The sequence below is a fragment of the Pagrus major genome, chromosome 8 (genome assembly GCF_040436345.1).
Source record: "Pagrus major chromosome 8, Pma_NU_1.0".
In the NCBI taxonomy this organism is placed as follows: Eukaryota; Metazoa; Chordata; class Actinopteri; order Spariformes; family Sparidae; genus Pagrus; species Pagrus major.
In genome coordinates this window covers 7168305-7180575 of record NC_133222.1, presented here as the reverse complement: position 1 = coordinate 7180575, position 12271 = coordinate 7168305, and the positions used below count along the sequence as shown (strand labels likewise).

The 12271-nt window shown below is 43.1% G+C and overlaps 1 protein-coding gene across 1 annotated transcript in view; it reads right to left on the bottom strand.

Annotated features, from left to right (window-relative positions):
* LOC141001276 (membrane-associated guanylate kinase, WW and PDZ domain-containing protein 2-like) overlaps positions 1 to 12271 on the bottom strand; it is an 80017-nt gene that overhangs the window by 1117 nt on the left and 66629 nt on the right. Inside the window, exons 12-22 of the mRNA XM_073472297.1 lie at positions 10989 to 11020; positions 8377 to 8569; positions 8196 to 8287; positions 7559 to 7751; positions 5754 to 5993; positions 4271 to 4456; positions 3416 to 3710; positions 2488 to 2707; positions 2212 to 2355; positions 901 to 1039; positions 530 to 565 (exon numbers count right to left, since the gene is read on the bottom strand). Of these exons, the coding sequence (XP_073328398.1) occupies positions 530 to 565; positions 901 to 1039; positions 2212 to 2355; positions 2488 to 2707; positions 3416 to 3710; positions 4271 to 4456; positions 5754 to 5993; positions 7559 to 7751; positions 8196 to 8287; positions 8377 to 8569; positions 10989 to 11020 (1770 nt within the window). The remainder of the gene's footprint in view (positions 1 to 529; positions 566 to 900; positions 1040 to 2211; positions 2356 to 2487; positions 2708 to 3415; positions 3711 to 4270; positions 4457 to 5753; positions 5994 to 7558; positions 7752 to 8195; positions 8288 to 8376; positions 8570 to 10988; positions 11021 to 12271) is intronic.

The window sequence follows — 12271 nt, the reverse complement described above, 5'->3', positions numbered from 1 at the left end:
ATAAAATCAGGCAAAACTGCATGCAAATGTGTGTGAGCAGCTCACACCTGACCACGAAGGCTTCCATGCCAACATGATACTCCTAAAGCCTAATCTACAGAACGTCTGCACAAACAGGCACGTGGGACAGGATTCATTCAGTGCGTGAAAACATATTTGTAGTTGTGCGACAGCCTGATCCTGAGCAGACTGACTTCACACAGTCTACTTCACAGCCCTCCTCGGGATGATACAATCATCTGGAGGGTCACTTCAAACCATATTGCTCTCTTACTACAACACACTTGAAGCACCCGCACACACACACACACACACACACACACAAACACACACACACACGCATAGCTACACGTACAGCAGCTATTTTCCCATGCTTAAACTCATGATCATGCAGACACGCATGCATGCCTCGAGCACCGCTACACTGCACACAGATTAATCAGTATGGAGAGAGAGACATGCAGTTTTTCACAAACCGTGTCTTTAGAGTGGCCCATTAGGAAGAAATAGGGGGAGCTTAGTGTGTCACCTTTCATGCACATGGAGAGGTTGGAAGGTACCATTCCTGAGGAAAGGCAAGTATAAGCCTATACCAATCATTAGACTTAAAGCAGAGGGGTTACAACACACCAAGAGCTAAACGACAGGTTGTTTTACTGTAACATGGTTTCTCAGGAAGACAAGTTTAATTTTAGACGTCAGAAGAGAAGACTGCGGAGCGAGGAGCAAAATGCAGAAAGATATTAATGCATGTTAATATGTTCTTGAGTAAAACATGTAGCACTGGCAGAGAAACAGTAATGTTAAACCCCAAACAATGAATCTCTAGTATGAATGTGAGAAACACATCAGATCAGAGACTAAAAACAGTGGGACAGAGTTGGACATTTAGAGACCCACCATATTCTGGCACCTGTCCCGTGCCTCGCTTCAGCAGCAGCCTGACCCGCCTGCCTCCCGCCTTGATGAGTTCAATGGCGCGGGCGTGAGTCATGTCCCGAGTGCTGTCCCCGTTAATCTCTATGATCTGATCCCCTACCTGGAAGAGACACGCAGAGAGGACAGGGTCGATTTCTGTCAGGCTGTGTTTATCCACGGAAAGTTGACTTTTCTACACCACCACACAGTCTACTGCTGCTGAGTGACTGGGGAATAAGTGCCATTAAGTGCCTTGTTCAAGTGTATCTCAACAGGAAGTGTTGAGGGTGAGGAGAGGTTTACCCAGTCACTGAGTTCACATGTACTTATACTTACTCACTTTGCCCCATAAAGGATAAGTTCACCCAATAATGAAAATTCAGTCATTATCTACTCACCCTCAGGCTGATGGAAAGCTGTGTTTCACAGTCCACAAAACATTTCTTCACAGCAAAATGCAGATGATGACTTGCATAAAAAACAGCCAAATAAAATGAAACGGCTCCATACAGCTTGCCAAGTGTAAGCTGGGTCTCCGGAGGCCCCGAGATCCCAAATTGATTTGAAAGCACATTATTTATACTCTATAACGAACGGTCGAGCCTGTGTGCCGACTTCAGATCAGGTGCTCGCTAACACTTTTAGCTTACGAGCTAAAGTGAAGATTGTGGCTCTAAAAATGGTCTAAATATCTTCTTTTTAAATCAATTTTGGATCTTGGGGCTTCAGGAGACTTGGGTTATGCCGGATAAGCTGTATGGAGCCATTTTGTTTTTTCCAGCTGTTTTTTTACGTCTTAAAACAAGTCTTCATCTCCTTCAGTTGTTTAGGAGAATTCTGTTACGCTATTTTGCTGCAAAGCTCCAGAAATGTTTTGTGGACTACGAGACTTCACAGGACTTTACATCAGCATCAGGGTGAGAAGATCATGACTGAACTTTAATTTTTGGGTGAACTTATCCTTTAACTATTCCTCCCCCATGAAGTAAAAATGAAAATAAAGATCTGAGTGAAAAAAAGGAGTGAAAGATGCGAAAAATAGCAGAGCAACAAAACTGAAAGGCAAATATCCACACTATATTACACTCTACACCATCCTTGAATTCAGTGAATGTATCAGAATAAAAGCAGTGTGTGAGATATTATTTAAGATGTAAATCAAGATTTAACTGATTCGGTGCATGTCTGTGACTGGATTATTACACTTTTAATCTGTTCTACTTTCTACTGTTGACAGCAATTACAATCATCTCCCAAGACTTTTTGACTTTGTCTCAGTTTTCATCATCTCACCCTCATCCTTCCGTTACGAATGGCGGGACCGTCCTCAGCAAGGCGCAACACAAATAGGTCCATCTTGTACTCTCTGCCCCCGCGAATACTGAAGCCAAAACCCTTTGCGCTTTTCTCCAGCTCCACCGTGAAGTAATCGTAGTCCTGCAGAAGAAACAGTGACAATTTGCAACAAACCCACCACAACACTCTATGCTACTATTATGCTGAATATAAAAGATTACAAACCCCCCAGATGGCCAACACTTGAGCAGACGGTTCTCGATCCAGCTGTACCTGCGGTCTAAAGTCAGCAGGAATCCCCAGAGGGAACTGTGCAGCTGCAGGGTGCTGTCTGAAATCCAACAGACCAGGCGGGTGCCTGTAGTCCAGTGTCGGGGGCTGACGATAATCACTGACCGGTGGGTGACGATAGTCTACTGGAGGTTGCCTGTAATCAGTGAATGGAGGATGGCGGAAGTCAGGTTTGACATCCTGTCTGGCTTTTACCTCTGACCTGTGAGGAGAGAGAAAGCAACAAAACCAGAGCTGAGAGTTTGTGTCGTGGTGGAGAGAGCATTAAAGAAGACAAAACCTAATGTCCACATGTGTCCTCTCATGTGAGAGTGGACAGTGTCCCACATGGCGTATGAGTAACATTTTAGTCTAATTTGCCATGTGATGGTAGAGTAAGGCTTACTTAGTGTGAGCAGCCAAAGAGGCTCAGCACAAAGAGGATGGAAATATCACTCTTGGTTTTGAAATTTTTATCATATTCCCACTTGTAAAATGGGCAGAAATCCATAGCTCTGGGAGTGCTACTCTCAGTGTCTTGATCTGGGACTCACATGGACACACACACCCATCCATGCACGCACTCACACTTTCATAGTTTTGACATGGACCAGGCCTGATCGCTGGGCTCCTGCATTATAGAAGAGATACTTTAAGGTAAATTATTCACTGACACTGTAAGAGCTAAGTGGTGTTACGCAACAAGGTAGAAACTGGCCTGAGACTTAGAGTCTGACTGGGACAAAAGTTGTCTGTAGTCACAGGTTTTCTCCTCAACTTACTGGCATGCAACACTCATATCTATATATATCCACACATATCTGATAACTGTCCTCCTTCGTGCAGTCACCAAGACACACAATGCTGAAGCAATCCTACCAAACGCTCCTGCCCAGTCCAAACAAGAACATCCTTCTTGGCGCCGTCTTACCTGCCATCGTGGAGGTAAAGCTGTGGAGGGAGGCCAGAGGGCTGGGTGACCGGGCTATGCTGGGTTCCAGCTGGTCCAGGCTGGGAGGCTGCTGGTGCAGGAGGGCCAGTCACTGTTTGGCTCGTCTGAGGTGGTGTCTGGCCGGGCTGAACAGGTGCTTGACCTGACTGAATGGCCGTTTGGCCGGGCTGGGTGCCTCCTTGGCCTGGCTGGGCTACGGGGCTGGGCTGGGTCTGGGGGCTGTGTTTCTGGGTCATGGGGCTCTGCTTCTCTGAGCTGGGGCCAGACTGGGAACCTGTGTTAGACAGAAGGTGAGACATGATTTCACCTGTGTGGAAAATGCTGAATTCTGTCTGAAGAGAGGGATTTAAAACAAACTGATGAAGAAAACGTGCTGCGAGATGCACAAGACTGCATTACTGTTGTAAAAACGACCGAATTATCTGCTGTATAACTTGAAGTAGCCTCGTAACCTTTAGTCTCGTCGTAATGCTCAAAATTAGACTCTAAAATGTCTAAAATTCATAAAACACAGCTCTACAAATTCGCAAGCTGAAAAGATTATGTTCAAGCGTCACCATAATTAAAACAGCACAGGAACAGCACTCCTCCTAACCTTGTGCTCTTTTCTGGCTTACTATCTGTGACACGGCTTTGACTTTTTTACTTCAGAGGACTTCACATGAAGCATTTTGTGTCTGCTGAGTGAAGTAAAGTAAAATGTATTCGTATGAGACAAAGGAGACTGACTTCAGGGAGTTTTCTTGAAGTAGTACAAAGGGCAAACTAATCAAGCTGTCAAACAAAATTCCTGCGACGGCAAAATTTGATTTCATGTCACACACAAACACTTACCCTCCTCTGGTATGATGTGCAGTGTGACTGTTAGCCCGGCATCTTTAATGAGCTTGACAATGTCTGCGTGCGGCATGCTGATGATGGACTGTCCGTTCACAGCCAGGATCCGGTCGCCCACCTTCAGCTTCCCACATCGGTCCGCAGGGCTGCCCTCAATGATTCGTCCTATTTTATGGGGCACAGCTGGGAACAGGCAATAACAAGGTGGTTGTCAAGAGCAATTTAAAAGAAAGATGTAAAACAGCACCTTTCAAAGTCAAATGAAGTGGATGGAAAAACATTTTGGTGTAAGTCTCACTTTTAGATCCCAAAAAAACAGATGTTTCTGGAGTTTCAGCTTTTGTCAACACTTTTCACACACATAGAGACAGAAAACTGAAGATTTCCACTTCAATGTAAAACATTTCTGGACCCACCAAGCAGAGGAAATCCCTGAGGGACTGTTGAACATGCACGATTACATCCAGAACTAATGTTTGATATTATAATGACTACTGTATACTAGACCCAGTTTTGGGGTATTCATATTCCTAGGTGAACGGAGAAACCTAGAGGGGGTGTGATGAATTTAGGCATACAGTTCCTAGAAATTTACATGTTTTTTGAGTGCAGTGAATGTTCTCATGACGGCGTTGGGAATTTGTTCAGGATACATTCATTCAAAATTATTCCTTGTGCAGTCGCACCACGCTGACTCAAGAATCCCGCAATCTGTCTAAAGATATGAGCTCCCTTCAGTGTGTTCATAAGTTTAAAGGGGATCTTCATAACAATTTGTTGCAATTTACTCATATTAATCACTTTTTACTGGCCAGTTTTTCACATCACAATGTGCTTACAACATTATGATGTGAAAAATTTGCCCTTTCCCATCTCTCTCGGTTGCCTTTACAAGCCTGTGGACGATTTGTTTAAGCTGTTTAATGCTGCTGGACTGTGGATTTCCTTTTGAAGTACTAACATTAGTTTAGAAATGGAGCCGACTTACATAAATTAACGAGTGGCTTAGAGCACAACACACAAGTTTCACAGAGCCCTTTTAATAAAGCCAAATTTAAGACTTTAAAGGACTATTTGAATACCAAAATAAAAAAGTATACCTTAAAAAACAAGTTAATTTCAGTTTGACCCTAGCGAATGAAAGTTCTGAAGATGCTGGACGGGATAAGAAACACCATTCAAGTAAAATAATTGTTAAGGGACATGAAGCCCACTGGTTATTAGAAAAGTAGGAATAATGGATATTATACTTCTGACCCTGTTTCTCGACTGGATATACAGAGCAAACACGCCCTGCACTGTGTGGTAAAATATCTAATCTTATGAACACATTTAAAATTATTATTCAAATTGTATTTAAATTAAAATAATAGCAAAACCTCATAAACAATCAGTCTAGGACAGTCACCACCCTCAGGATTTACAAATCATCCTGTGTGTTCAGAGACAACCTTCAGGGCTCCGGACAGAAAACACTCACTGATGACGGTGGCGTTCTCTGGTCTGTTCAGGGAGCTGATGATGACAAAGCCGAAGCCTTCATTCTCCTTGCGGTGAATAACCACATCACTTGTCTGCAGGGCGGAGCCCTCTGGAGGAGAGGTGGCAGTCGGGATGGCGACCGCCTGAGGACCCGATGCCGAGGCTGCATCGCTACGTGGAGAGCTGTGCTGTGTCGAAACAGAGCCGGGGCTGCGTCCATTCACAGGACACGGTTCACCTGAAGGAAGGGACACCAGAGAGGAGACAACCTGAGTCAAAGCCGCAGCTCTGTTGCTATAAAACCTGTCCAATTTACTCTCAGAGCCTTTTCATTTTAAAAACCTGGCTGAAGATGTAGCTATTGGACAAATTCCAGTTCTGCATTATGGGTTGCATGCAACAGTGCACTTCTCTACCTCCCGCAGGGACTCTCTCAAAGTCAAATTTTACTCATCTGTTTGACAGGTATGACCCTGGTGGCTCTGTAGCCCTTGCGGTTGCACAACACTTAGAAAGACAAAAACCACAGTGCCTGCTGCAGAGCTTAAAGGCACTTTATGCAGAATATTCCTCAAAAACAACAGTGTGCTGGCTCGTACAAAAGTAATCCCTCTCATTCTTCACTTAAGTGTGTGGTGGCCTGTCCTCCTGTTTTTTAATAATCTAATAATATTTTGCTGTGTTTGGGACATTTCTGGATGTAGACCTTCATGCTGTTATTTGCTGGGGGCTACACAAAGATGCAAGATCGGGATTGTATGAAAATGAAGGTTACATGTCTGTCTCATCTCTCTCCATGCTCTGCAGGTCAGGGATGAACTACACAAACACACACACAAACAGAGCATAGAGGTACAAAATCTAACCATGCAGCATCTAACGCTGCTCCCTCTCTTAATTCACTGTCCAGCTCACTCGAGTACCACTGCACTCTCAGTCTAGTTGAGCTGGGGAATGTTTGTTTTCAGACAGCAACTGGAAATTGTTGCATTTTATGCCTTTAAAATCAACACATGATAGATCAAGCGCATCATTTCCGCAGGGTCACATCTCCCCCAATATATGAAAAATTGAATTTTCTCCCCCATTTGTCATCTAATGCATCCAAAAGCTTTTGTTGTGTGTTAAGTGACTGGATGGTCATTGAACTCCTCCTGCCTCATGTTGGTTTAACCACCAACAGTGAGCACTACAGCTGCAATCGTGACTTGCAAGTGTTTTCCGTATCCTTGCACATGAGTACTCACTGGTCTCCTAAACAGGTAAAACAGCCTGTCTGTCGGTCTGTTAAGTATAACCCGGTGTATTACTGCTGATGATAATGAACCCATGTGGTCTGTTGTTTTTCAATCTCACTCTGTCGCTTGTTTTTGAAAACTGGGTCTGTTGTTGATTTGGCAGTAAACTGTGTGACTGTGAGCCGACCGCGATATCCCTGTGTTGTTGGTGGTGAAAACACTTTCAGGTGGCAATTGTGCACACTGGAGCACACACTGTAACTGCTGGTTAATGAGTTAATATTGAAAATACATAGAAATACTTTGAATTGTTGTTTTTACAAACTATTGTGTTTTATTATCATGTGTGTGTTTAACTGAACCATGTATGTATGTATGATCTACCAGCACAGAAAAGACGTGTGTGAGAAGAACAAACTGAACCTGCACACAGATTGTCAGCATGTGTGTGTCCTTTCCAAGATATCTTTTTTAATTTATTGCCAGTGAAATGTGCGGCATATTTCCCAGTCTTGGTAAAGTCTGGGAAAAAAAAAAAGAACAAACAAATAAAACATGTCCTTACCAGGTGTTAGCACTCTCCTTCTCACAGTCAAGCTGACTTGTCCGTTGCGAGCGGCTGCGTGCATCAAGTCTATTACGTATTTGTGCGGTTTCCCAGCAACCACATTTTTATCCACAGAAATGAGCTCATCCCCGGGTCGAAGCCGCCCATCGCGCTCAGCGGGAGTGTTCTCTATTATAGCGCCAATAACAATCTGTTCAAAGACAATCAATATTAGCAGCATAGATGAAGGTGAAGAGGATAAAACACAGACATAGTGGAATCACACAGTAATCGCTTTAGCCAGGTTGTAAACTAGTTTTGGGTCACAGCAACATTTTTTCACCTTCCTAATAATCTCCTGCTACATATTTTGCATGCTGTTTGACACGAGGACAAGTTAGCAAGGCGTTACTTCAGTATGGGCGGCACTGAGCAGTTAGAGCGTCAGGATAGTGTGAGAAAGCCAAGGCTGGCGTGTGTGTGTAAGCGTGTGTGTGTGTGTGTATGGAGGGTATGGTTGGTCAAATGTGTGTGACTGTATCAAGTGTGAGATGAGGTTAGGTGCAGGTCAGATGAGGTTTTGTGTGTATGAGGTTAAAAATGCGTGTGGTCCAGCCCGTCCCATACGAGCCTTGTCACGGGCGTCCGGACTCACAGCCTGCACGGCCTCGTCTCCCCCCAGGATGCGGAAGCCAAACCCGGTCTTCTCCCTCAGCAGGTGCACCTCCACCTCTTCATACTCTGGACCTGAGACACAGATTCAGACATTAAATCATCATGTGCAATTTATAGTAAGGTAACCCTCCACGTCTCGTGAACTAAACGTCAGTACTCACGTCGGCTCTCGTAGATAGCCCTTGACTTCTCATAAAGGTCGTAGGGGTCGGGTTTGTTCAGATCGAAGCCCTCTGTGGAGTCAGGCACAGACGTGCGGTGCTGTGGCTGGTTTGGGAAGGGTGTGCCGGGTGGCAAAACTGGACCGGACAGGTTTGCTTGGGGGCTGCCATGTGGGTCCCACTGGTCAGGCAACTACAAGGAAAACACCAACAACTGATGTTTGATTTATGATATGTGGATTTATAATTCTTGGCAGCGCAACAACCAGTGCAGGCACCGGTCCGACCATTTGGTATTTTCCTGACCTTAAAATTGGCTTTGCTCTGTTGTCTCTGTGGTATTTTGGTACAGCTGGGAGAGGTGGCACAAAAAAGGCAGCAATTTTATTCAAATAAGGGTAGTGTAAGGCTAGCTGTTGGTAACTTGGTGGGTCTTAGATGTATAGATTTTGTTAACAAGAGGCAGAAGCAAATGTGCAGCAGTAACAGAATAACGGTGAAAAACGTTATTAAGATGATTAAAACACTTCCCAACCAGTAAATGCATTTAAATCTGCATCCAAAAATAACATTACATGTGGGAAATGTTTATGAGGGAAAATATAATTTTAATGGGGCTCATTAATCCTGTCCATCACAGCAAAAAAAAAAAAGAAATAAAAAGTTTTATATGATTTCCTGGAGACATTTTCTCCATTTGTTGAGCTGTTGTCTTAATAAATCTTGTGACTATCACAGCTGCTTCAGAGACCAGTGACGTGACAGGCTGTAAGTGTGTTTATTAATGATCTGCAGTATATGACACCTCATCAGAATCATTTGCACTCTGATGCACTCAGGTGTCCTTGGAGCCTGGTGCTGTTCAGCTCATTTATTGCTCTACTTCTGTGTTACATCCCCCAATTATTCTAAAACTGCAAGCTGCATGTGATTATGTTTGTTTTTAAACATTTACTTGCTTCTCCCCTCGAGATACATTTCAAGACCTTAATAAAACACTCGGCTTGGATTAATAATGTGTGGCTGATATGTTTTCCCATAAAAAAAGCTAATTTACTCACATGCACTGCTTTCCCCTCACTGAAGACACAAGCTGTCTCCTTACTTTACTCTCAGTGTACGTGCACTGGAGGTTTCAAGCTTCCTCATCACATTTATTTGGGCCATGATTGGTCTTTTGTAACTACGTCACAAAATCCTGCTTGTTCACACGTTACACTCAGATTAAAAGGTAACAGAGAAACCTCCTCCTTAAGCAGATGTGTAGGTATGTGAGGTAACAACAACCAAAAATGCAAATCGGGAGGAGGACATTAATATTTTTAACACAATTGTGTCAAAATTATTTGATTGTTAATGTTTTTGAAGCATCATGTGGCTGTAGGATTGTGCTCAAAGGAGACTTGCATGTCTTCTTGGTGGCATCTCACTGATTGACTGATTTTATTAGTGACAACTATTAGTTGATTCACTGGTCGAAAGAAAATGTATCACCAACTATTCTGATAATTGATTAATCGTTCATCATTGTAATTGTATATCACATATTTGCTAGTTTCAGCTTCTTAAAGGTAAAGTCTTGTAGCTTTTCTTTGTCATTTATGACAGTAAATGAAGAGTCTTTGGGTTTTAGCCATATCTCAAAGGGAAACTGATTTGCAGTGTGGGCACAAAAAATAAGACGGATATAACACAATAGAAACAGCTGTGGTGCACATATGACAGACACCCAATGCTGACAACAGCCCACATGTTACTACACCGCACAGGCAGGAGAAAATAACACAGCTGAGATAAGATATATGACATAACAAGATGAAGGAACAATCATTCAAGTGTAGAAATAAAGCACAGTGCCAGAGAGAGTAATAAGAATTCAATGTGCAAACTAAAGTTGGCAGAAAATCCCAGTCAAGGCAGTAAATAAATGATATCAGCTTACGATACTCATGTTCATACTTTGACAAATCGTGTTTACAGAAATTAATTATCTCTATGGAAGTCATTTACGAACCTTAATGACAGTAATGTTTAAACGACAAATCCCAGTCGAAGTATGCGCAGAAGAATAACGCTGAGGAACAGGTAACCTCGCTGATGGAAAATGATCATTAGACTCCAACAATGATAAAAAATGTATTATCATAAGTAAGTGTGTGATTCAGTTACGTTAAATGTTTTGATTCAGTAACTCAATTATGCAAGAAAGAAAAATGGCTATTTGGCCACGGGCTGATATGGTAATGAATTAAAATCAATATTCACAATTTAAACTTGAATGAGACGAGATAAATTATGGCTGAATATTCTGTCTAATAACATGAATGACTGCTGATTGCACAAGCAGCAGCAGGTGCAGCTTAAGAATAAAGCCGAGGAGTTTTTCCCCCCAGCTGCCGAGGTGTGAGATCTGACATGATCAAACCCAATAAGCAGGTCAGGACCGGCTGCCTCATTTCACAATAAAGCAAAAGCCAAACCCCGGTGACAACCTCTACCTCTCTGCTTCAATAAACAAATCTGGTTCAGAGGCGCACACTTTCTTCCTGCCTCTCTTTATTCTCACACTTGAACACACACAAGCAGAAACACATTGGGTTCAATCATCGTACCTGTTTGGAGGCCTTCCACGGAGAGATGTGGCCTGAGGTAGAAAGAGAGAAAAACACAGTTAGCAGACCTCCGCCTCAGATAATCTGTGAATCTTCTGAAACAACAAAATACAGACACAAAAACTATAATGAAACCTATGAGCGAAAGCTTCTTTAAATAAGATATTGGAATGTTGAATCCTCTTCCCTTAACGTGTGAAAACTCGTTTGCCGAGTTCATATTCCTCTGTTTTGACTTTGTTTGTGTTACTCTTCCTAAACGGGCTGGTTGTTGCGTTTGTTTTCAACATAATTACATCATTAGCTGCAGGCAAAAGCACAGGCCCCCTCCCCCCAACACACACACGTGCACGCACGCACACACGCACGCAGTTTTCTCTGTAAGTCATATTTTATCTGCATGTAGGAAGCAGGGAGCACTCTACATCACAACAACAATCTCATCAACACAGCTCCCAAGCGACTCCACTAAATCAAAGACATACACTACATTCATCCTGCTGAGACCCAAATACGTACATTTACAGCCGCTGCAATGGCTGCCTTGTATAAACATGAGGTCTGAATCTTTACACATGTGGACAGAAACACACATATACACTCATCAAGTACACTAGCCCCCTGCAGCAGCGCTGATGAATCCTTTAACAGACGTGGGTAACATAGTCTTTAGAGAATCTTGACATATCTAATTTATGAGATTTCCGGAGAAATGTCAGAGAGCACCGGATGGAATATATTTATGGAATTACTTTCCAACCACATCTGCCTGATTTTTAGATGTGTGAGATGAAGGCCAGAGCACTTAGCAGAGGAGCACAATGGCAGAACTTTCTATCAAAATCAGCGAGCGAGGGGAGATCTGAGGAAAATGAAATACAACAGATCACTGCCAGCCCATGTGAAGACATAAAAAACCCCAGTGAAATTAATTTCTTCCATTTCTAAGACTTTTATCTTCTATTTTCCTGCATTGATGGTCTCCCAGTCTTCCTCCATCTGCCAACTAAAGCATCATGTCTGCGAGGAAATCTTTTCCATTTTCAAAAATAAATGTCCTCTGTCCATGCTGTGTCTGTGAGTGTGGAGGAGGACACAAGAAAACGAGGAAAAGGGAAATAAAACCCTCCGGTCCAAAAATGCCATAAGAATGACTGGTGGTTTGAGGAGAGCTGTCCGTGGTGCTGAAATGATTCAGCACAGTGGCAGCAGTGGAGGGAGGGCTCCATGGGAGATTGGGACTAATAACCACGTTCTGCAGGGAATACAGGCCTTCAGGGAGG